The sequence below is a fragment of the Syngnathoides biaculeatus genome, chromosome 23 (assembly GCF_019802595.1).
Source record: "Syngnathoides biaculeatus isolate LvHL_M chromosome 23, ASM1980259v1, whole genome shotgun sequence".
NCBI lineage: Eukaryota > Metazoa > Chordata > Actinopteri > Syngnathiformes > Syngnathidae > Syngnathoides > Syngnathoides biaculeatus.
In genome coordinates, this window is record NC_084662.1 from 8,278,819 (window position 1) to 8,304,031 (window position 25,213).

Consider the following 25,213-nt stretch of genomic DNA (forward strand, 5'->3'; position numbering starts at 1 on the left):
AACCCAAAAAATTTCACATCAGTTTGCTACTTTTGATACAGAGCATGAATCGGAAAATTATGAATGTTATTCTGTTTTTTTAATTGCACAAAAAATATGAAATAAAAACAAATCTATATTGCTACTCGTTTCATTTTCGAAAATGTATGTATAAAACATACAGAAAAACAGACAAGATGTATATTTACATTTTCCATTATTTAATAAATGTTTTAATCTATGTATGTATTAAAATCTAGGCGTGTAGCTACCTGATCACCCCAAAGTACACTTTTGTGTACGGTTGTCCTGAATCAACGGAAAATTGTAGTGCTCAGAATTTACCGCTAGGCGGTAGCAAAGGTTGTCATTTCATTTATTTATTTGTTCATTCATACAGTATTCATGAGTTGGCGATGGGGGGTGAAAATTATGTAATAAACATAAAATAAAATAAATAATATAATAATCACATTACAACAAAGTCGATGAAAAAAATAAACATTTAAATCATATAATCAAAAAACAACATCATGAAACACAATTATATAAAAGACAATGCAAAATAAGACAATAGGTCCGTCCATCGGAAAATAAAACATAAATATGTATGCATAAATAAAAATTAACCAGATAAATAAATAGAACAAAATAACCAAAAAAACATTCAAGACAGCATGTTTATTGCACGTGCAAAATGATCATTTGTAATGGATTTCTGAAAATGTATGATAGTGAGTGATGAGCACAAAGGGAAAATTGCCCCGCGTGGGCACCCGGCGAGGAAGGAGGAGGGAGGAGGGGAGGAGGGGAGGAGGCTCTCCAAATGCGAGCGGCCGTGGAGGTCCTCCCCCAAGTTCGTACAGTATTCCCCTAACAGCGTCGCACGTCCACGCGGGAGCGGACTCGGGTCCCCGGAAGAGGACCGGACCCCGGTGAGGGGGGAGGGATATGAATCCGTTGCTGCGTTGGCTCTTGTTGCTCACCGCCGTGTGCGTGAGCCTGCGCCTCTACCTGCAGAGCCCACCTGGGCCGCGCACCGGGACCGCGCCCGCCACGAACACGGTCGGGAGGGGCGACGAAGACTCGCACGGGGAGCAGCTGAGAAAGGTGGGCCAAGCTCCGCGATCCTCAAAACTGCTAAATGACATTCGATGTGGCGGTTGCGTAGCAAACATGCGAAAAAAAAAGTTTCTATCGTGCAAAAAAAAAACAACATGGCGGCTTCCTGTGGTGTCAATACACATCGTAAATAGATGACCAAGGTTAGCTTATTTAATATGCAGTTGGGCGTTTAAAATGCACCAAAACGTCAAACAATACTTTTACTTACGAACGTCTCTAGTAAATAAAAAATTACTACGAAACGCCTCCTCCGGAAAATATTGTCTCTAGTTATCATTCGCAGCCCCCCAAATTAAACCGAACGTAAACATCCTGCATCTTGTTTTGAAAATGGCGTGATATAGCCTTCTCTCCCATTGGCTATCTCTGACCATTATCCTGGCATCCCATTGGCTAGGAGGGCCGTCAATCATTTCCCGTGACGCTTTGCGTTTGTCTCCGTCACTTGACTCACCGAATCATGCTAGCACACGTTGGTAAAGTACAACTTTTTCATTTTTTTTTTGTAAGTTTGTTTATTTTTCTTCATCAAGTTATGTTCCTGCCTACTTTCGTATGTGTGTGTTTTCTCTCGGTTGTCAAACGTTCGCCTCCTCTTCCTTCCTCCCGCCATGTCACTCACCTTTCTCTTCGCAGTCGGCCATCGCTAAAGGTAAATGAACATAATTTTCATTATTCTTTACATCATGTACTTTGCTTATTTTATGCTAGGAATGGATGAGGTATGTAAAACGCGCTTCGACTTACAAAATAATACCACTTCCGGAACGTACTCCTTTTGTTAGAGGCTAAGGTGTGCTAAGAGTCGTAGCCACTTTCAAGTTGTTCATTTGTCTGAAACGGCGCCGCGTCCCACGCAGGTGCCGTGACCCAACCATCAATCGTTATTGAAGCCTAAAGGCAAGCGGAGCTGCGCTGAGCGTTGGTGGGGAAAAAATAGCATGACTGGGAAAGCTGCCAGCCAGCCAGTCAGTCAATAAAAGACTGCATTTTGTTACTAGTGTGGACAAAAAGCGCACTAGTACACGGAGGGGGTTCAGTTTCGAAAGACGTTGAGGACTGCTAGTATAAAGTGTGAAGTGCGAAAACGGAAGCGCTCGATTCTCCCACCAAGAACGCCAGTAAATGCGCGTCGTGATTTCATCCATCCATCCATCCATTTTCTTAGCCGCTTATCCTCACAAGGGCCGCGGGGTGTGCTGGAGCCTATCCCAGCTGTCAAAGGGCAGGAGGCGGGGTACACCCTGGACTGGTTGCCAGCCAATCGCAGGGCACATAGAGACAAACAGTCGCACTCACAATCACACCCTAGGGCAATTTAGAGTGTCCAATTAATGTTGCGTGTTTTTGGGAAGTGGGGGGGAAACCCACACAGGCAGGTCTGGGATCAAACTGGGAGCCTCATGTGAAATTTTGTTGAATGAACGGCATAAAACAGTAAGCGAGCACTTGCTTGAGCACCGGGGCGTACGGTCCATTTTATCCAACAGAGGCTACCCTCTGATGGGCTGATTTCAGCCGGACACGGACCAGGGTGTTGAAAGTAGTCTGAAATGCGACAGACGCGTTATCAAGGCAATCGGGAGCCGTTTGAAATCGCGCCGAACGCAAGCGATATCGCCCGTAAAGCCACCAAATTGCCAATTGACGACAGGCTGATGCCGTCGGCGCCACGAAAACGCATCCCTAACGGGGAGGCCCGCTGCCATTTTGCGTCACATTCCGCACTCTTCTCGCAGCGCCGTCGTCCCTTTTCGACTCGCCGGACACAAATAACGGCGCCCAGCCGCCCGTGATGACTTTGGCGGCACATCCACAGACCGCCACAAGAGTGGAAGTCATTCTGGAGCGATATGCATAAAATTCATTTCATAATCAGCAGCTCAGGTAAGAAGGATTCCAGCCTGCCGCTGTCAACGCTGCGCAATATTTTATTTTTGTCGTTTGCTAAGCGATTATTCGGCACGCAGCGTCCGTGAACAACACCTCCTGACACTTTTGCGACCCCCTGCGGAATTGAAGCGAGAACGAAAAGCCGCTGACCCGAAACGCGTCTGCAGAGGACGGAGCGACGTGTCCGTCTAATCCATTTAAAAAAAAAAAAAAAAATTTTGTACCACGTCTAATCCCGAAGGTGTGACCGCGCTCAGTTCTCCGCCACCTTTGACCGAGCGAGCGGGTGGGCGGGCTGGCACGAGATGGCGGCCTGGAAGGAGACGCGCCGTCGGGGGTCACGCGCTCGACCGTTCCCGGGTGGCCAGACAATTTTTAGAGATTAACAAATGACAACAACAAACAAAAAAATCATAAATGCTGAGCATCAGATTAAATGCTTTACATAACCTGTGTGTCTTCACAGAATAAATATCAAATATTAGTCAGGGGATACCATAAAGATTCATTCAATAATCACAAAAAATATAATTTATATTTGAAAAGTGTGCAACAATAATGAATAAAAAAAACCCAACTTAAAATGAATGCAATCTTGTACTACAACAGTTTGATGGGATTTGAATTGGTGACCTAGAAAGGGTTAATATCGATATTTATTAACACTGCTCTGCACTGCATGTACGATTGGAAAAGATCAACTGAATTATTGATTCATATATTTCAATCTTTATTCAAATACATTGGAACAAAAGTTTAAACATTCTAAAAGTAGGTAACACCAAATATCCCAATTCCACTCACGGTGACAAAATGTTTGTCATCATCATTAAAAATAATTCTTTTTTTTTTTTTTTTTTTCCATAATTGCTGCTTTCCCCCAGCAGTAAAAAGCCCCGATTATAATTGGGCATTTTTTATTTTTATTTTAAAAAGATACATATTGTTGTATTCTCAAATGATCCTGAATTTCATTCTGATGGTGTCGCGTTTCCACTTGCCTCCCTTCAGTGCGGGCAGCGTGGGTTCAAGTTCCACTCAGTGACGGTGCGAACGGTCGTCCGCGTCTACGTGTGGTTTGTGACCAACTGGCGACCGATCTTCCGCTCGAAGTCTGCTGGGATGCGCTCCAGCGCCCCCGCGACCCAAACCGGGACAAGCGCCGCTGACAAGGGATGGATAATATCATCCGTCCATTTTCTTAGCCGCTTATCCTCACAAGGGTCGCTGGGAGCCCTGGAGCCTATCCAAGCTGTCAACGGGCAGGGGGCGAGGTACGCTCTGAACTGGTCACAAAGCTTACACCCCCCCCCCCCCAAAAAAAAAAAAAAAAGGCCAACGCGTGTGAACAAACTGCAGGTGCTCAAGTAGAGAACGAGCCGCCTATGCTGATGGAAACACGCACAAGAGTCCGACATCTCCTCCACGTTCTCTGCTGAATTTGGAAGCGGGCATCAAGAGAACAGTTTGGATGATCGGTCGATCGTTCGCGTCGCCGCAAAAGGCCGTCGTCGCCCAAGCAGAAGTCGAACCCGCTCGCTGAACAAAAGCTGCTCTGTTGTCGGCCCAAAGACAAAAAAAAAAAAAAGAAAAATCAGTGCGGAACGCTCCCGGGAGAATCTCCGTGGTACAACTCTCCCCTCGCACATCTCGCCTGGAAGCATTCCACCAAATTCCCCAAAAGCCGCCGCCCCCGCGAGACACCCCCCCCACCCCCCCGCGACCCCAACCCTTCACTTGAATGGGTGCATTGAAAGCAAAGCCGCGGCTTCCGTCTTCGCCGCGCACATCACCGACGCGCTCGCAGCAAAAAGATTCAACTTGTGAACCCACATACGAGATGGTGTGTTGTGTGTGCGTGTATTGCTGCCACACCCCAAAAAAACGTGACGTTATAACGTGATATGCTTCACGTTATAATGTGGATGTTTCATGTTATAACATGAAATGAACCACATATTATCATGTTATAACATGAAATGTATCATGGTAAAACCTAACAAGTTCTACGTTATAACCTGAAAAGTTGGCGTCATCCTGTAGCGACCTTGTGGTCACTCATTCCAGGGTGGGACACAGGAAGACGCGCCGTTTCAAAGCAATAACTTCCGGTTCAGGGCCAATTCGGCGAAGCCCAATGAACGTGCGTCTTCTTTTTCAGCCTTAAATCATTTTTTTTTTTAGTATAGATCGAGTGTTATAGACGATCTGGGTAGATATACGGGAATGTATATGTTTGATATGTAACTCTAAAATGTCTCCACCCACCCAAACCAGATGTAATTGCCTTTTGCCGGGAGGGGTGAAATTTATTGATTGATTTTCTATGTTATAACGTAAATTTAATCTACGTTATAACATGAAACAAATCACGTTATAACACAGAGCATATCATGTTATAACATGAAACGTAACGTGAAACTTTTCAGGTTATAACATGAAATGATTCACAGGATAACGTATAATTAACCACACTATAACGTGAAAAATTTCATGTTATAACGTGATCGTGACCTTTTTGGGGGGGGGGGGGGCAGCAATACGCTGATGTTTACTGTCATAGCAAACTTTACGCAAAGACCGACAGTATTTCCAACAATTTACCTTTAAGTCTGCCATTTTAAGGGTAAAGTAGTGCAAAACGGAATTATCTCTTTTTTTCACTTTTTGCAGTAACTCTAAGATATATTTTTTTTCCCCTTTTTGGAAGGAAATTTGAATATTTTAGTCTCAGCCTGAGCATCTTCTATACTCTCTCAATGTTTGGGGCCAACAATCGTAGGCTTAGGATACAGCCTTGAGGGACGCACGTGCTCAACATGGTCAGGACCTGCCCGAAAGTTTGCATTAGTGTTTATTTTTGAGCCGAGGGCTTCCTTCGGAGGCCGTGTTGGCCACATGGCGCTTAGCGTGCCGCTCACAAGGAGACATCTTGCGGCGCCCGGGACGGCGTCCAAGGAAGGCGAGCGCAGCGGGAACGCGTTTGGACGGCAATCTCCTGCCCGCCCACGTGCTACGGGCAACACGTGATCTAACGGCACAAGACAAGGACTTCTTTTCCTTGGTTTTCCTTCTCGGGTTTTTTGGGGGGGGGGATAACTTTCGTCCTCCAGTTTCAGGCTGACGGTATTTTTCCCCGCTGCATGCGCAGTTGACAGGCGGGCGATGGCGCAAATTACACGCCCACACGCTGGTCTGGGATCGGCTTGAAGTGGCAGCACGTGGGCGGACGCGACGACTAATCGAGTCTTGTAAACGCGTCCGTCGTTCCGGTCGCTTCTCCTACCCGGAATCGCTCTGCAAGCCGTCGCGGCTGAAAAAAATAGAAAAGATCAGCCTTTATTAAAAAGGATCAAAATTAATCCTTCTCTTCAATCCCACTTACATCCGTCCCCCCGTTTTCTGACGCGCTTATCGCAATATACCTCAAAACGGATGACGCAGTATTAAAAGCCAAAGCTGAGATGATTCTTTATGGCTATTTATGTCACTTTCTTACACTTGTGTGCGTCGTACAAGTGTAAAAAGAAATCAATGACTAGGAAAGTCCCTGTAAAGGGAAAAATCTGTCTTGTAGATTTGACACAGCACAGAGAAGAACACCCGTGACAAATTTAAATGATTTCAAAAAAAAAAAGAGATTTGAAAATCATGGGGGGAAAAAGGACAACGAGGCACTCTCAAGCGGCCACATCGAGGGACAATCATTGTGCTAATGACTCACTGAGTCAATCAAACAAGGCCAAGGGATGAATCCTTCCCGATTTCCGAGCGCCAGTGGACTTGAAATAAAGAAAGAGTTTTAGGTCCAGAAGGTCTGCATGGCACGTTTTTGCGGATTTTCCCAGCTCGAGGCGCGTTCGATGTCTCGGCACGTCCGTCGCGGCCCGGCTACGAGTCACGCACGCTTCCGCCCACATGTGGACGTGCGGCGTACCAAAAAAAAAATAGAATCCCCCCCAAAAACACGCGGGTGTTTATGCTTTTAGTGGTTTTTAAGGTCCGGTGAGTCCAGACTCTTGTGAGGGAGGATCTGCTCCCTTGGCCTCTTCAGAGGTGATGACGATTTGTTGCTGCCCGGGTGAACATTTGGGCTCGCCTCCAATTCCATCACAGATCACTTGCGCCGGAATGGATGCATACAAACATGAAGTGTGAGGTGCTGGGGGGGGGTCGTAGCTTTGTCTGGCCTTCAAAACAATTTCGCCCTTGGAAACGATGGAAACTGAATCGGTTCGTCAGCGGCTTTGATAAAGCGAGAGCCTCAAAATAAAGGTGGTCCACGTTTTCTCCTTGGCGAAGGTTTGAGGGAATCCATATTTGCATTGCCCCAAATAAATCCCGCCGTTAACTCGCACTCCGGAATCCCAGGGAGTCCGTCGTCCCGGATAATCCGCCCTGCGATCAGTCGTCGTGTTCCAACCTTGACAGGCGGGGGGGACGACTCCGGAAGTAGGACACCAAGTTCGCGTACTCCCGAGCGCCAGCCGTCCTTGAAGCGAGATGAACGCCGTCTCCCGGTTTGTAAATAACTGCCAGGCAGCGCCGAAGTATGAAGAGCAGAACCGATTTACCCGTCGCGATAGTGCGAGGTTAACTTTGGGCATTGCAGACGCAAGAAAGAAAGAAACAAACAAAAAAAAAACCTTTCCTGAAAACGTTGCAGCCTACTTTTGTGCGTGGTTTAAGCAGTCACTGCGATTTGACGGGCACGACAAATCACGTGCGTAAAATTTGTTACGAGTTGGAATCCAGTTCTTGAAAGACGTTGCTTATTTTGTGTAGTCTCGACCAATGTTCCCCCTAAGCTGCGCACTTGGCGCACATGAAAACCAATCCAGCGCAGTTAAACACGGAAGCCTACTTCTACCTGACACCGCCCCCCTCCGCTCTTAAAGGGGTACGCCCATAATTCCAAACAGAACACAAACCATGACTGACCACACCCGTACATTTTTCAAATAATAGGATTTGTGAGAATGCCACCAACTTGCTTTCCTGTCCTCGCTGAGGATTTGTCGAACGCTCGTCGTGTTAACGATCTGCCGCTTGCTGATTCCGTGACGCAGGTGCGCCGTTGGCACGTGAAGCTGCAGCCGTGGGCCGGACCGAGTCACTCGCTAGAGGAGGAAGCGAAACGCTTTCTCCGATACATCACGACTCCTCAGGCGAGTGAGCCGCCTACTTCTGTTGACTGACCGACCACCACCAATCTCATGTCGCCAGTGACTCGTCAACCCGCCGACCTTTGGACTGCGGACTGAACACCTTAATCTGCCAACCGGTTTACTAACCTACCTATCTATGGCTTCCCTTCAAACTTCAAGCAAAATTGCAAGAGTGCTTATTGTGACGCGTGACAGCATGTCCATATGTCCAGGTGTCCTGCACAAGTCCCCATGTGGACCCAGACCGTGGCTGGGCCGTATGTCTGGACCCGAAGTACGGTCTGGCTCACAGCATGCGACACAAGAACTGCAGGGTTTACTCTTTTGGGTGAGTCAGTGCACACGTAGACACAAACGTGCGTCGGCTTGGTGGAGCGTCCGACTCATTTTTGTCGTCGTTATGGTTTCCCTCGGATGGCCGTTATGACTTAAACCATAAAAATCTTTCATCACTCCATCATATTTACACATGAAATCAATGAACTAGTTTTGGAATCAGAAGTCAGCGGGTTTTTCAACCATTGTTCATGTTTGGTAACGCCAAAAATGCTTAAAATACCTCAACGTTATTATTTATGCTATGACAATTTGAAATTTTGGTACAGATTTTCACAAGAAACGTGGACGTTGACACGCAAGATTTGCCTTCGCGGACCTCGTAAAATCATGTGGGGGGGGGGGGCGGATCTGGCCCCCGAGCCTCGACTTTGACACCTGTGGGTTCCAGGATGAGTTGAACTCATGATATGATATTCTCACCATTTTTTTTGTCGTTGTTGATGACAACAGTCGCAAAGTAGAGCAGTGCGCGGCCAGACGCACTGAAATCCATAATAGCGATATTTGATCGGCGATGGTTGCCACTGAATTATCGGGGCGATATCTAATATTGCTTTATCAGACAGCTACAAAATCGATGATACATGCTTATGTGACAGAAACTTTAGTGATATTTGCTACCAGATGATCAGAGAAATGTACACGATATTTGATACTGACCGTTAACAATATCCATTTGTTTAATTCAGGATCAGCCGACATTGACAGAATCAATATTTAATACCCAATTATCAAAGCGAGACAATAGCAATATGAATGCCGCTTTAGCAGACAGCTACAATAGGATTTGATACTGGATCAGCAAACAAAAAGTTGGTACCAGACTATGTGAGATGATGGAACATCTGACCACGATATCCATATTGGACAGAATCTTTTGCAACTGTAGCTCCGCCCCTCAATGGTGCCATAAAAAGAAAGATGGCCGCGTGTCGGTGCCCGACCGCGGCCCGCGCGGCGTACGTTATCTCGCCGTTTCATGTCGTGGCGGTCCAACCCGCCTTCAAATGCGATGCAAGTCGGTGAATAATTGGTCACCGAGGGGCTTCGCGCTCGCCGCGTCCGTCGTTACCTCCGCTTCTTAATTTGTCGGTAACGAGAGGCGAGACAACCCTCCAATCCTCATCAGTCTCCCTCAAGCAAGTCGGAACGGATCCCACCGGACCGTGTGGCGGTTCATCTTCTTACGGTGGTTCAGTCAGCGACTGCAGTTTCTGGCGTGACGCTACCTCGCCGGGTACTTTTGGGCGCTCAGATCCTTTGGGAGTTTGAGTTCTGAGCCACGGGCGGCGCATCAATGCGAGCAGCGGAATCGAGTCGGGTGTTGAAAATGATGCAAAAAGGATTCTGTCTGCGGCTTACAGAAAGATGGACTGGACTGGACTGCCTCCGCGTTTTATCAGGAGTTTTTGTGACGTCCCCTTGTAGATCCAGACCAACTTTTAGCCAGGTTTCCTTCCTCCATTCAAGTTGGGAGGTCGAACGCCCCTGACGTCGGACCTGAGAGAATGCGCAACAGAACCGAGATCTTGCATAACCACAAGTCAGCCTGCAGTCTGTAGTTTGAAACTAACATTTTTTCGGTTCAATTATGAATATTTAGCAGAGGTAAATTCCGGTGAAAGGGAAATTCCGGTGGTTTGGATTAACCGTGTATTCAAAAGGTCGTGTCATATTTACTGTACCTTGACAATGTGATGTTAATCTCTCAGTTAATGTTTTTTTTTTTTTTTTTTAGAAGATTTTTATCGGCAATTATGAATTTTCATGTGCCCCGCCATTTTGACCTACGTGCGCGGATGGCACGTAATAGGCGTGGCAACCAAGGCTCGCTTACGTTGGGAAACAGTTGTGGCCGGCCGGGGCTGATTTCTCGGATTCATCCTCATCTGATGAAGAAATGGCAGAATCGGTTGATCGGGAAGCGCTAATCGGACGCCGCGTCACATCCCGTCCGAAGAACCATCCGAATATTCAACATTATTGACAGCCACGGCTTCACATCTGTATGGACGTATTCCTGCGTCTTCCCGACCAACCGATACTGCGACTTCTTCATCAGATGAGGATAAATCCGAGAAACCTTTTGGACCGATTGGGTGCATTGTTAATCCGGACCACCTGAATTTATTTCCCTTTAACATTCTTTGGAGACTTACTTGCGGCGATTAGACCGTTGAAGTCGTGTCCCGTTTTGTAGGAGTGCTTTTTTACGACCTCCGACAGTGGGGAAAAAAAAATGTGTGACGAATGTACCTGAAGTAGCATAACTGTTTTTATTATTATTGTTTTTGCCTCAGCCTCCAACACTGACGGAAGCTGAAATATTTGGGAACGAGGCTGGCGGAAGAGTTCAAGTAAATGCGTCCCATTCTCTGAAGACCAGATTCTTTTCTTACGCTGTCCTACATGTGACCTAAATCACACTTCTAAATCTATCCCAGGCACCGCGAGCGTCCACGTCTCCCGAGTTCTGTTCCGGTTTAGCGAGTCTAAAGCCGAAGTCGACCGCCCGGCGTAAACCTGCACTTCAAAAGGGACGTCGTTCAATCCGCAAACCGTGCGCGTCGATGAAAGCGCCGTGTCCTCGCTCGAACCGCTGAAGTCTGCTACCTTTGAGCGCTTTTTTTGAAGTTTGACACAAGTAAAGCTATTTCCATATTAATAGATGAGCGGCGACTCCGGGGGACGAACGCGCCTCGGAGCGGAACGGGGGGACGTCGCTTGCCCGGCGGTTCAACATCTGCTGAAAAATAACGGCGTGGTAAAATTGCAATGAAGGGAAATGAGTTTACCTTCAAGGATTTTAATGATGCAATCAAAAGAAAATAAGCAGTTCTTCATGACAATCTGTGCCGCAGTAATATCGGTTATAAAAGAGTATTCTTTACACGTTTGTGTTGAAGCAGAGCCCAAATGCATACGTACACGCCTGCCGTGTACTAAAGGAAGAGAACCGACGCAGAGTCCGCCGTCTCGAGGTGTCGTTCACGTCCGTAAGGCCCCCGCCGAGCGCGAGGAAAACTCTCAATCAAATATTTAGTGCATCGCGTCGCCTCTCCGTTTCGCATCCGATGCATCATTCATGCTCCCGCAATCTGGGGCCTCATATGTGAAAGATGAGGACTGCGAAATGGGGTCTCCCCGCCCCCCTCCCCGCAATTACAGAACACAGTCAACGCACAAACAAGACACGGGGGAGAGTATGGAGACGGGGGCTCGGGGCAGAGGGAGGATTTAAAAAAAAAAAAAAGCGAGAGAAGAACGTGTGGCATAAACAGATAAACTGAAATTGACATTGCATATTTTCAAAGGAAAAGGACAAGAGCGAGAACCCAAATTCCGCCTTGCAACCGTTTGCCAGTCCAGAACCCTCGCTCTACACCACTAACTCATCGTGTCCGGGTTCCAGGTTGGGGCCGGATGAGCGGAACCTGGAACGCTACCTCGCGAGGTCCGGGTGCGGGGTCCACTGCTTCGATCCCGGTTTGCAGCCGGCGCACCAGCAGCGCGACGAAATGTGGCTCCACCGCCTGTCCTTGGACTGGAGGGAGCCCAACCCCGCTGTCAGCGCCCAGCGTCGGCGGTACGCTAAGAGACTGTCCGCCGTCCTCAACGACTTTGGTCACAGAAAGGTAAGAAAGAGATGGACCGCAAAGAACGGGTGAAGATTCTGAGAATTATTTCTTCGTCGCCATAATTAATTCAGTCCCAGACGAATCCCAGCATTGCACAACCGCTCATGACTCTTAAAAAGATCTTTTTTGGCGTGCGCTACCACTTAACCAGACGAGGGCGCTTATCGGTCACACATCAGTCGTCCTCGGAACGGAGTTTTAATGACGACGAGCCCGGCGGGTCAGCACGACCGCCGGCTTCCGCTTCCCCGACCGCTTTGATTGCGCCGAAGAACGTGCAATTCGCGCAGACTTAAAACCGTGGACGCGTTAGCCAAACCCCGCCGAGAAGCTCAAACGGCGGCTCTTGTCGCCGGGGGTCGGACTCGGGGATCGCATCTCGTTCGCGGGAAATAAAAACTATCGAGAAATAATAGCTGAGAGATAAACGGACAGTACATCGTTGGGAAAGACCAAGAACGACTGATGCAGGGCAGCCGGAAAAGTTTTGAATGGCTGAAGACGGTTGGCGAACAAACCCCGAGACTACGTAGAACTGGGGTGTTAAACTCAACTTTGTGGCAGGACACGTTGTAGCTATGCTTTCCCTCAGAGGGCCGTTATCACTGTGAAACCATAAATATCTTTAATCACCTCATCATATTTAGACATGAAATTTCTGAACAGGTTTTGGAATCAGGAACCAAGGTTATGTTTGGCAACAAAAAAAAGATGCTTACAGTACCTCAACGTTATCATTTGAGATCTATAACAATTTTGGTACGGATTTTCACAAGAATCACAGAAGTTAATACGGGTGATTTGCCCTCGCGGGCCCAATAAAATCATGCGGCCGGCCGCATGTGGCCCCCGGGCCTCGGGTTGGACACCCGTGACGTAGAAAGCGGAGATTTTCGCGGGATGGATGGATGGATGACCATGATCAAAGATGGATTGCCGGATGATAAAGTGAAAGATGGCAAAGGATTTAAAGACTGACTGGCTGGATAGAGAAAAGATGGTGGCCTGGATGGATTGATGCCAGATGGACGGAGGACGAAAGAGTCCTTAGATGAGCGGACGGATCTAAAAGTGCCAATCGATACAAGCTCTCCCAACTTACCTCAGGCAGTCGCACAGAGACCACTTAAAATAGACCCGCAACGAGCGGGACTGAGACCTTAGACAGCAATGGAATTAAAACTCTCCCCCCACGGACCAAAAGGTTCTACAGTACGTGAGCCTTGTCAGATTGCCCTTCAGTCCAAACGATCACAGCAAAGTGCAAAATAAAATGTAACCGTTGCACTTTTTAAATGCTTCACCAATCAACAGTCCACAACACAGGCAGCGTCGTGGTTTTTCAGTGGTGGTGATGCAAGAACTGATGAAGTACCGTAATTCCGGGCCTACAGAACGCACCTGGTTACAAGCTTCACCGAGCACATTTGTAAAGGAAATACCATTTGATACAAACGTACGCCACAAGAAAAACGCTGCAGAGTTTAGCGCTAACCCCGCGCTAATGCTAACAGGGCCGGTTAAAATAAAACTTACCGGTAAATATAATTAAGACACACCAGTAATACAGCAGCAACACGCTAACACAGCGCTAATGCTAGTGCAGCGCTAAGAGGGCCGGAAAAAGTCACTTCCTCGGCACATATATTCCACCCGTCACATTCTTACCTCTTCCACTCGAGTGCCCCCCTTGTGGCACAAATTAGATTGAAAGCGTGGGGGGGGGGGGGGGGGGGGAGTCGCGGCTCGGAGGCCGGAAATGACGGTACCGTTTCCCTTTCAGGTGGATGTACTGAAAGCGGACATGGAGAGTGCCGAGTGGAAGATTCTGGAGAACTTAATCCTGGAAGGAGTTCTGGACTCCGTCGGTCAACTGCTTTTGGAGGTTCACCTCCACTGGGCGGGTTTCGAGGTGGCGGGGGACGACCCCTCCGTGGTACGCTACTGGTTCAGCTTGCTGAAGGAGCTGGAAATGGCCGACTTCCGCCTCTTCCGCGTGCACGGCGACCCGGCGCGACCGCGCGTCTTTCTGCGCAAGAACGTCCCGAACGCCAGCGGCGCCTACACCTTTGCTTGGGTGAACACGCGGCGGACCGTCGAATAAGCGGATTTGCAAACAAGCCGCCGCCAGCGCCTCTCTCAGCTCGGACTGACCTTTCGGTCAAGCTACTTATCGGACGGCTTCATTTCTCCTGGCCCGTCCCGACCTTCGCCAGAGGCCGCGTACGCCGCTATCTAATCTCGGCTGCGGTTTCCGCCGCGGGACGATTTCTCAGCGAAGTCGACCTCGGCTCAGTTTAAGCCCGCGGTGACTTCCGGCCTGAAGGCTTTTCTTCTCGCCTGAGTTGAACGCGGTGGGAACGTAAATGTGCCAAGCGGTTGGCGAGAGATGGATGCTGCTTGCACGAAATCCGTTCTTGTTCTGTAGGGAGGACTTAAGAGCCACATGAATCACGAGAGGAGAGGAGCTGTGGCTCCGTCCTCGACGACGAGGTCAAGAACGCTTCCGTCGTGTCGGAAGATGCAGGCAGGAGAAAAACGAGGGAGGCCAGTTTGATTGTTTTGGCTTTGCAAATGAAACGCAAGGCTAAAAAAAAATGAACTATCTTTTGTTTTTGAAAATGAGCGATAAAAACAGATGACGGGTAAAATCCAGACAGTTTATTAATTCCACAAAAGGGGGCATAAATTTAAAAAAAAAAAAAAAAAAAACATGTTCAAAATATAAACTACACTGAACAATGCAAAATAAAATGCGTGACGCAACGCCATCTTTATACAAGAACGTAAAACCCGTTGGGTACAAAAATCCCCCTGGGCCAGCAAGACTGGATGCCAGTCCTCGTGGCTTTCGCTACTCGCAATCTCGAAGACGTTTTCAGTCCCAGAGTTTGATCTGGCCGTCCCAACCGCAGGTGATGACCTTGGAGGTTTCGTGGGGGTGCCACAGGGCGCTGATGCACACCTTGTCGTGGGCCTTGATCCTGTGGTACAGCTTGGTGGTCTTCCAGTCCCAGATGTTCAGTTTCCCGTCGGCGTCGCCCGACACGACGTAGCTGAGAAAATGGGAGCAAAATATTCAGGGGTGACAGCCAATGCAAATGTCGGACAATTAAATCTGACTGAACTGATTTAGGAAAAGGCTTTAAGAAGATTAAGCTTCTTAATAGCACAAAAATGACTTTTTACATAATATAACATTTAGTTTTTTTCACTCTGATCTGACTTTTGCCATCTTACCTCATGTCCGGGGAGAAGTCCACCTGGCAGGCGTAGCCGGCAACCATGTGGCCCTTGAAGATCTTCTTCTTGTTCAGTCGGAAGCGGTTTTGGGCTCCGAAGATCAGAATCTGATTGTCCATGGACTGGCACGCAAGCCACTTACCTTGGGTTTGAAGGGGAACAAAAAAAAAAAATTGATTTTTAACATGAGAACTGCACACCGCCAAAGAAACCACGGATGAGTCATCGTTCATTCGTTTATGATCAGTTGACATACAAGTCAAGATTCTTGCTTCTGCTGTCAGAAAAAAAACATTCAATTAATAATTCACAAGAAATGTCATCAGCCTCTTTTGCGGTGGGCAGTGGAAGTGACAAAGAGGAGATGTGGGGGGGGCATTTTGGTCAAAGTGGAAACCTGAGTGGCATCAGATGCATAATTCAGAAGGGCTGCATGATGCGCCAAATATTAATAACACAGCCTAAAGGAGGGCAAGAGGCAGATTTCTGGGATCATTCGTTAAAGCTTGACTGATGTCCCAAAAATTAGTCATACAGTGGTTCTGACACTTTTTATGGCAAAAATACGCAAGCAAATCACAAGCCCAAAGGATTTCTAATTGGCGATCGATGCCCCCAAGATGGCGGAAAGCAGGCGAGATGTTTAATAACAGTTGATAAGTTCCAAAAAAAATAAATAAATAAAATCTATAAAGATGCAAATTACCGTGAATATGGAGGATTTCACCGTATAAACCAGTCACTCGCATTTGAAAAATGTACAGGCATGGTCAGTCATGCCCGCAGATATATAGTTGCGGGTGTGTGTTCTGTTTGGAATTATGAGTGTACCCCTTTAAGAGCAGAGGGGGGCGGTGTCAGGTAAAATGGGAATTAGAAGTAGGCTGAGCAGCAGCTCGTCGTTAGAGACTGTGTGCTTCCGTGTTAAGAGTGCGACGAGTGCGCAATTGCGCAGTCGCGCAGCTTAGAGGGAACTTTGGTCAAGACGACACAAAATAAGCGACGTCTTTCGACATCTGTGCATTTGTACGCGTAACAAATTTTCCGCGCGTGATTTTTCTTGCTCGATTGTGCAGATTTGCGAGTGTGATTCCGCGCAGCGACTGATAAACTGTCCAAAATTGTCGCAACACGCAAAGGAGACAACTGAAGCGAACTTTGCTCGAACCCAATCGTTCTCGTGTCACTCGCTCATCAACCTGCCCGGCTACCGCCGCGACGACCCGGGTGCCGCCGACTCGGCTCTTTTACGCACCGTTGGGAGAGAGCGTCACCGCCGGCATGGAGTGCATGCTGGGCTCGGCGATGTACTTGAAGTCCACGGGGATGTCCCTGAAAAGAAAGTCCCGAGCACAAGATCAGAAAACCACAGAGGCAGACTCGAGCAACATCCCACCACAGACGGAGAGCGACGGAGCAGGTTGGGCGGTTCCTTAGAAGCCACGAGACTTTGATTGCACCGTCACCACGGCTTGCTGATGGGCCGCGAGGCGGACGCTAATGCCAGCAAATGTGTTGGCGCCGCTTTACGTCAAGCGCGTAACGCCTGACGTTGTGTGTGTGTGTGTGTGAGAGCGCATTAGATGAGAAACATCGGGGACAGCCTTCTGCTGCCACGGAAACGCGCACGCATCCCAATTTTGAACGCGGTCTGTGAACGTTTCCCATTCAAACAGGAATAGAAAAGTTAACCAATGTCACTACTTTTTATTTTTGTGTATTTAATCGCAGTGTCTGTAGTTTTCAAAACATAGTTAAAACTATGATATCGTGGTAAAATATTCTTCAAATGATCTTTTGAAAAAGGATCCCTCTCTGGGTCCATTTTATGGTTAGAAAGTTACCACGAGAATGTTGAATCAGATGTTATTGAGACAGGGGCGTAAGTGGGAAAGCGTGGGCCTCACAGTTCTGAGGTCCTGGGTTCGGCGTGGGTTTCCTCCCACATCCCAGAAACATGCGACATTAATTGGACACTCTAAATTGCGCCTACACGTGACTGTTTGTCTCTATGTGCCCTGTGAGCGGCTGGCAAAGTGTTCAGGGTGTGCCCTGACCCTTGTGAGGATAAGCGGCTAAGAAATTGACGGATCATAGCGCTCGCTCGCCGCCGTTGCTCCCAGGCTGCCTGAATCCCGGGGTGAAAATCTTTTTATTATTAACGAGTTCATCCATTTTAGCTGCGGCGTGCAAGGCTACGAACAGAAACGAGCTCGTTCCTGCGAAATGACCGAAGAAAATTGACAACAGCTCCCAGCGCGATGCGGCCCGATTTTGATGACGACAGCCCCGGTTTTTGTGCTTTCATCATTTGCTCACCACTCCCAAACTCGAAGACTCTTGTCGTCCGACGTGCTGACGAAGCGCCGGTTCTCGTCCACGAAGGTGATGGTGTTGACGGCGCCCAGGTGACGGTCGTACTCCTGGACCACCTCGCCCGTTCGGATGTCCCACTGGCAGAAAAGACCCCCGGAAACCGCAATGAGAAGTTGCGTATTATATTCAAAATATGAATAACATCAAAATTACAAATGGAAATGCAGCACAACAACTTGGAATAAAGGTGGTATATTAAAAAGAATGAGTGGTAATATATGTTTTGTAATATTTAAAACTATACATACTTATTCATTCATTTACATTTCTACCACTTATCATTTAATTCTTCTAAAAAGAAGCACACCACTCTAATACAACTTTAAGTTAAAAAAAAAAGTGCATTCTCCAAATATTGAAGATTTTCCCCGTAAATGACAACTTCATCTTTTATCACAAAATATATATATATTTATTTCCCCCCGCAATAATGCTTTAATTCTCTGAACTTGTATATTTTAGGGAAAAAATATATTCTGTCAAGTCTTAAAACGTATTCTCCATCAAATACTTTATTCCCAAACTTTGATTTTATTTTGTACAAAAAAAATTGGATGCTACTCTCAAAACTTTTTGCTCATAACTGCATCTTTATTTTTGAAAACTTGACTATTTTTTTTTTATTCCTTTTTCATGTGACTTCAATACAAGAAATGTGGCTGTATTTTTTTTTTTTTTTTTTAAATTTTGGCTTTATTCGTCTCGGTAAAATTGGAACAGGTCATTGTTCAAAAGGGTGAAATTGGCAATAAAAAAAAATAATAATTATACTGCAGTGAGAATAAAAGCGGCCATTTTCCCCTAACACTCTGCTGCTGTTCAACCTCCTCGTAACACGTACGTCCTTGTACTTGTGGACGTGAAGCAACATTTTTTTTTTTTCCTGTCATTTGTGTCAGTTCACGCTCGCTCGCCGTTGTGCAAGGCACACACGAGCGAACACGGCGCTGCACTGTCGGCCAGAACAGGGGAGCGTTTCACGCCGCTTTGGGCACAAGGTCGCACGGAGACAAGTTGCGCCCGTGGACAGTACTCGGAAAGGGGACGGTGGGGGGGGGGGAGCGGACCCCTTACCTGGACGATCTTCTTATCTGACATGCCGGCCACCAAAAGATTCTGCTTTTCTTCGTCGGGGTTGAACTTGACGCAGTAGGGCACCTTCTTGTTGGTGAAGCGGGAGATGCATTTTCCTGCGGATGCAAAAAGTAGACTTCAATCGGTCTCAACACTTCAAACTCACCTTGGCCGATGATGATAAAACTTGGACCAGCTGCACCAACAAGGGTGGGGTAACTCTTTACTGCCCTCTGCTGTAGAGGAACTCCACATTTCCCACTAAACCGCGCAGTATATACACAAGCTGTCCTGTCGCGTAACGAATTTGGAGGCAAGTTAAAATATTTTCACCAGTGTACGCTAATGCAGCAGTGAAGTGTACGCATCATGGGAAATATTGACATAAAAAGTACTTCCGCGCCAACGGTCGCCCGAATGAGAATCTCTCCCAACCTCCCCGAAAAAAACCCCGAAATGTTTGGAATGAACTTAAGGAGTTTCTTAACCACTCTATCATGCTTAAACGGGAAAAAAAAATGTCAAGAGTTAAACAGTTGATTATTTCATTGCGACTTTTGGTGTGTTTCTCACCAGGAACTGGAGTTGGACCTTGTATCCATTCTTGTACGGTAAGTCATTGTGACCGCTACAATGAGGATAATGTGAAAATCTGTGGTTCCGGGATAGAGCCTTGTGTTCCATCACTGCTATCTATCTCCAGGTTGTGCTCGATTTCCAACCGAGTCTATCACTAACTTATGCTGATGTGGTAGTGACCTCATAACTGCACTAAATATCTGTACGAACAACACTTTTAGGCTTTAAATGTAAAATACTCAATGCGTGCCTTCTTATGCCATCTTCTTACACTGCATGCAAATCGTCGATTATTATTCTCGACTGAGCTGAAACGCGGCTGCATTTGCTTGATTCTATTCAGTCACTTCATTAGCTACGACGCCCAATTGATAGTGGAACCGTGTGGCGCTTTTTCTTTGACTAATTTCTAATTTCAAAATGCATTTCCCACCCCCCCCCGGAAATAATGAAAATGAAATACATGTACCACTGTAGAAAGTTACGGATGTTCCTCCCGATTGCAGGTGTTAAGCGTTGCACTAGCTTACCGGTCTCAGAGTCCCAGAGCTTGATGTAGCGGTCGTAGGCGGCGCTGAGGAACTGATTGCCGCCATTGTTGAAACAAATGTCTCGCACCGCTTTGCTGTGGCCTAGAACGAGAAATGAGGAAAACCGTCGATGAACGCAAAAGCCAAATTTCCGTAAAGTGACTCTGAGTACACCCCCCTCAACCCCCTCCCTTTTGTCTCATTACCGTTTCCTCCCCGACCGCCCGCCTTTGATATCACGTTTATTCGAGGAGTGTAAAAATCTGGGGTAATGAGGGAGGTTTGGGACAAAGGAGGAAGCCAGAGCTGCGGCACATGAAAGTGGGATTAACTCCCGAAATGAGCTTTTTCTCCCTCAAAGACAACACGGCCGCCACGACCGTGACCGCTTGTATCCACGCTGACATTAAAAACTACCAACAGGAGGCCTAAAAAAAAAAAATCAATACACGTACCGCATTGATATTAACATTCAATAATGCGGATTCCCTTGAGACCCGTTTTTTTTTTTTTTTTTTTTTAAATGGTGGAATTTCAACAAGTCCGGTACTGAAAAATACTCGTTAGCGTGAAATATCACTTCTTAATGTTTAAGTGATAAGTGGAGCAAAAAAAAAAAAAACAAAACATGTACTCTGTTTGCTCTCATAACGAATTATGTTAAAATATTGTGGCCCGATTAATCACAGCATCTCGACCACTGAGGAAAGTTGAACAGCTATACATTTCGACAAAAGTAGTGCTTTGCCACCAGGGTCAATTATACAGTTTTTTTTTTTTGCTTCTCGTAGCAGGGCTTGGTGGATTGTGAGTGCGACTGTTGTTTCTCTCCATGTGCCCCGCGATTGGCTGGCAACCACTTAAGGGTGTACCCCGCCTCCTGCCCGCTGACAGCTCGGATGGACTCCGGCACTCCCGCAACCCCCGTGAGGATAAGCAGCTAAGAAAATGGATGGGAGGATGGCTTTTCAACAACCGGTATTACCATTTAATGAATTCCCGACTCCCAGAACACTATACCAGGATACACGCTAATATTAGCGTAATTCCCGTCTTACAGAGTGCACCTGGTTATAAGGCCCACCAAGTACATTTGTAAAGGAAATACCATTTGGTACATACATAGGCCGCAGCCGTGTAAAAACCGCAAGCGCCCACATTGAAGCACGAGATATTTAAAAAGAAAGACGCCACACAGAGAGTTTAACGCTAGCGGCGTCACGGTAATGCAAACGGTAGCGCTGCCACCGCGCTAACAGGGCCAGTTAAAAAAAAAAAAAAAAAAACACACCGGTAAAAATCCCTGAGACACAGCAGGAACACGCTAGCGCAGCACTAATAGGGCCGGACCGGTATAAGTCATTTCCTCGGCATATACACTTCCACTAGTCTCACTCTTAGCTTTTCCGCTCGAGTGCCCACTTGCGGCCGTTAGAAAAAAAATGCACAAATTAGCCGGATAAACCGCAGGGGCGAAAGCGTGTGAAAAAAAAGTCGCAGTTTACAGGCCGGAAATTACGGTACATTAAATATGCGATGAATCCAAAATAAAAAGCGCACTCTTCCAATGACATCTGATAGCGGGGTAACATCCGGAAGCGAAACTAAAAATCTCTCGTTCTGTGTCCTCTCGAGGCCGCGAGTCTCGTCATCGGCGGGCTGTTGAATAATGCACGTTGTTCTGCGAGGGAGCTGACAAGCAGAAGTGTGCCGTAAAACATCAGCCAGCCTGACATCGCCGCAGGAGGCTGTTGAAAGTGACCCGCTCGCATTAACCCCGCAGCTCTCCCCGCTCGCCCGATTCCCCCGCAGAAAAACACGGTAGAAAAAAAACAACATCCCATCCTTGCTCACGAGTGCTCCTCTACCAATATGTTCATCGAAATATGTCGTTAAGAGCATGCAAAACTAACTGCGGAATACAGTTGCACCCATTTTGAATCGGGATCGTTTACTCACCAATAAACGTCCGTATGCACCTCCTCTCGTTGTACACCTCCCACAACTGCAGGCAGACGGCGAGAAACCAAAAAATTTGGAGCATATTGATTTGTCTTAGCGCTCCCCTGTTCCACCGATCGCTGCTTATTACCTTAATTTTACAATCCATGGAGCTGGAAAGAAGAAGGTGACCTGAACGTGGAAACAGTCGGATGGCGCTGACCCCCTGCGAGACGTGCGGGAAGACGGGAAATTCGTGTCACGTAAGTTGATGAGAACCTCATAAAATCCCAAATGAGTGAAGTTTTCTTCGACGTCCGCAAGGCAAAGTTTTGGCGAACGAGTCTTTGCTTGCCTATGATGCCGACCGACGGGTTCAAAGTCAGCGAGCTCCGGGCGTCCTCTACTCACCTTGGTGTGCCCAGACCAGACGTGGATTTGCTTTTTGGGCAGGTAACACTTGTCCGGCGCCTCGGAAGAACGCAGGTTGATGCCCACGTCCTGCGGGATGTGCAGGTAGGACCTGCCCTGGTAATCGAACATGTCTTTGACTGAAAAGGGGAAGAAGCAAAAACAAAAATTGACTGTGAAATATCTTCATAATCCATCATCTCAATATCCAGTTGAAGAACGTCACGCTGCAACGATAAATAATTCGAATAATTTGAAGTGCTCTATTGAAAATAAAGATGTACCATGAAGAATGGTCTTCTCTTCTGCCGGAGCTTCATCTTCATTCCTCCCTCGTTTTTGCCTTTTGGCCGTGATCTCATCCAGCTCTTTCTTCTCCTCCTGTAGCGTGAAATCGATCACATTTCATTCATTACAATAGTGTAACTATTTAGCCCTTTTTTGGGGAAAAAAAAAAAAAAACTACCGTAATTTCCGGCCTATAAACTGCGACTTTTTTCACACGCGTTCAACCCTGCGGCTTATGCGGTGATGCAGCTAATTTGTGTATTTTTTTTTCTCACGGCTGCAAGGGGCCACTCGAGCGAGTGAGAGCGGTGGAATATATGTGCAGAGGAAGTGACTTTTACCGGTCCAGCCCTGTTAGCGCTGTGCTAGCGTGTTACTGCCGCGTCTCAGTGATTTTTACCAGTATGTTTTTTTTTTAACCGGCCCTGTTAGCATGGCGCTAGCGTTAGCATTAGCATAGCAGCGCTAGCATTAAACTCTCTGTGTCTTTGTAAATATCTCATGTTTCAATGTGGGCGCTTGCAGCTGTTACACGGCTGCGGCCCATGTATGTACCAAATGGTATTTCCTTTACAAATGTACTGCGTGAGGCTTAAAACCAGGCGGGCGAATTACGGTATTAGAGCAACGAGTGCATCACCTCGGTGGGTTTGGCCACCGATTTCTCATCGACGTATTTCGCCCACGGTCCCAAGTAGTTGTCGATATCTCCTGCGTCGCCGCCTTTGACCTTTTTCCTTTTGTCTGGCTTCTTGTAAGCGCTCTCAAACACGTTCAACCCTGGGGGAAAAAAAATATATTTAAAAATAAGGTGGCAACGAACAAAACAAACAAAAGTGGGGCACTCGTATGGCTAAATATCGCTGGACTACCGTTATTTTTCTCAGCCTCCTCCACTGCTCCGATGTAACTGCTCCCGGTGACTTGGTTTGTGTCCACAGACGGATCCAACGCGTAGCCTTGTGAGAGATGGGAAGAATGTTACAAACAAGAAATAAAATATTGAAAATGTGCCGAACAGGCCGGTGACAGAAGTCCGACAAGAGCTCACCAAGCGACGAAAAGGTCCTCCTCTGCTGCTCGAACATGAAGTCGTTGACGTGAGCAGGTTCTGCGTAGCCAGATAACATGTTCCTCGGGGCCGCCATTTGTTGGGTTTTGAACGGGTTTTCCGGTCCAAACTAGGAGAGAAAAACATATTCATTGTTATTTGGGGGTGGAGGGCGAAATACTGATAAGCTGTGATCAAATTCAAAATGGCTACAAATTCCATTTCAATTGTTTGATGATCAATACTAGCATACTTAATTTATTTTGTGCACTGCCTCTGTCGAGTCTGACCAACTGAGTAACATTAGTCAGTCTTTGCAGGAGACAAAGAATACATGGCGATGAATATTGTTACAGTGTCTGCAATTACATGCATACATATCAATAACACTAAGCACTATAGAACATTCCCACTGGCATCATTGGCACTTACTTCTGGTGCAAACATGGTTTCATACGACGGGTTATAAGTGACTTCCTTCAGGGAGGGGTCGAGATGTACGCCAGTCTCAACAGACTCCTATAACAAGACGTACAGAATCAATGAAAACATTGTCAACGTGTATAGTATGGAGGAACCTTGGTGTCAAATTCATTTTTGGTGAGTTTATTACTGTCCCCAAATAAATGTAGATTTGTCTCATAGTATGACACACACACTATAAACTGTTGGACAACTACTTTGGAAAGCAGAAGCCTTTAAAAACATTGTTTACTCAACGATCCATCCATCATCTAAGCTGCTTATCCTCACAAAGGTCGCTGATCCTCAGAAATGTGAGACAGACGGTCTGACCAGTCATCCACTATGCTGCAAACTATTATTCACTTTACTTTAAAAGGGAGTTTGGTACCCAAAAAAATACTACAATGTACACAATATCGCAATGTTATTGAAAGTGAAAACCAGGAGCAATTGTATTTCTGCACAAAACATGATGTTAATACACATTATTTGCTTGACTGGGCAGTGTAAAATTGTGTGGCAGGTCGAACCTAAGCCCCGGACCACCTATTTGATATTTGGATTTTTAAAAAAACAAAACAAAACAAAACACAATAACTCTGGATTATCCATTGGAATGACAGGGACTGAAATTCTAATTCGCTTTAACAAGTTACTTGTCGAGATTTCTCCTTTACACCCCATGAAAACAATGAACTATGATTTGAAATGATGATAATAAAATAAAAGTGAGCATATAAATCAGTGAAACAGACGATTGAGTAACCATTAGCAACTAGCATACCTTGACGGCAACTTCGGGGGCGGAATTCAGCACGGCCAAAGCCATCGTCGAACCGGGCTGCAAAGGTTTGAGGTGGACCGTTGCGTCCGGATCCGACGGGTCCGTTGTTTTGGTACTAGTGTCGGCTTGTGACTCATTTTCCGAGTCGGAATCGCTGCCGTATGAAACGAGGGACGAGACGGCGGCGGACATCTTGGATGTTGTGCTTTCACCGGACGTGACGTAACGTGACACCACTTCGGTTGAATTTATTGCTCAGTGATATTTTTTTCATTAATCTAAAACAAAAATAGGGCTGTAAAGTTTTAAGTCATAAAAATGTGAAGCCG

General features: G+C 46.8%; 2 protein-coding genes across 5 annotated transcripts; one reads left to right on the forward strand and one right to left on the reverse strand.

The window, feature by feature from the left end:
- The first annotated feature begins 566 nt into the window (after nucleotides 1-566).
- On the forward strand, nucleotides 567-14,246 carry LOC133496662 (probable methyltransferase-like protein 24). 4 transcript variants are annotated; one of them, XM_061812503.1, is made up of 6 exons: nucleotides 567-914; nucleotides 1,000-1,089; nucleotides 8,067-8,165; nucleotides 8,378-8,493; nucleotides 11,917-12,139; nucleotides 13,926-14,246. In XM_061812503.1, exons 1-6 carry the CDS (start codon nucleotides 708-710, stop codon nucleotides 14,244-14,246), a joined length of 1,056 nt encoding a protein of 351 aa, XP_061668487.1. In that variant the 5' UTR covers nucleotides 567-707. The 4 variants fall into 4 exon arrangements, with proteins under 4 accessions (XP_061668487.1, XP_061668489.1, XP_061668491.1 ...); XM_061812507.1 differs by lacking the exons at nucleotides 567-914; nucleotides 1,000-1,089 and adding exons at nucleotides 1,548-1,580; nucleotides 1,741-1,756 and having other exon boundaries at nucleotides 8,067-8,281; XM_061812505.1 differs by lacking the exons at nucleotides 567-914; nucleotides 1,000-1,089 and adding an exon at nucleotides 1,525-1,580 and having other exon boundaries at nucleotides 8,067-8,281.
- Nucleotides 14,247-15,009: 763 nt separating this feature from the next.
- Nucleotides 15,010-25,118, reverse strand: cdc40 (cell division cycle 40 homolog (S. cerevisiae)). The gene is made up of 15 exons (XM_061812502.1): nucleotides 24,885-25,118; nucleotides 24,068-24,154; nucleotides 23,636-23,765; nucleotides 23,457-23,543; nucleotides 23,225-23,364; nucleotides 22,581-22,677; nucleotides 22,297-22,436; nucleotides 22,037-22,111; nucleotides 21,904-21,949; nucleotides 19,945-20,046; nucleotides 18,836-18,951; nucleotides 17,705-17,838; nucleotides 16,641-16,717; nucleotides 15,383-15,527; nucleotides 15,010-15,198 (listed from the first exon to the last, which is right to left on the reverse strand). The coding sequence occupies exons 1-15, from the start codon at nucleotides 25,074-25,076 to the stop codon at nucleotides 15,021-15,023; spliced, it is 1,746 nt and encodes a 581-aa protein (XP_061668486.1). The 5' UTR covers nucleotides 25,077-25,118; the 3' UTR covers nucleotides 15,010-15,020.
- Between the last annotated feature and the right edge of the window lie 95 nt (nucleotides 25,119-25,213).

Bases quoted from the DNA above. Each gene is read 5' to 3' on its own strand.
- LOC133496662 (XM_061812503.1), top strand. From the start codon at position 708: ATGATAGTGAGTGATGAGCACAAAGGGAAAATTGCCCCGCGTGGGCAC. The intron at 1,090-8,066 runs GTGGGCCAAGCT...TCCGTGACGCAG, and splicing joins ACGGGGAGCAGCTGAGAAAG to GTGCGCCGTTGGCACGTGAA. The intron at 8,166-8,377 runs GCGAGTGAGCCG...CCATATGTCCAG, and splicing joins GATACATCACGACTCCTCAG to GTGTCCTGCACAAGTCCCCA.
- cdc40 (XM_061812502.1), bottom strand. From the start codon at position 25,076: ATGTCCGCCGCCGTCTCGTCCCTCGTTTCATACGGCAGCGATTCCGAC. The intron at 18,952-19,944 runs GTAAGCTAGTGC...TTGCATCCGCAG, and splicing joins GCTCTGGGACTCTGAGACCG to GAAAATGCATCTCCCGCTTC. The intron at 15,528-16,640 runs GTGCGTAAAAGA...TTCAAACCCAAG, and splicing joins GGTGACGCTCTCTCCCAACG to GTAAGTGGCTTGCGTGCCAG.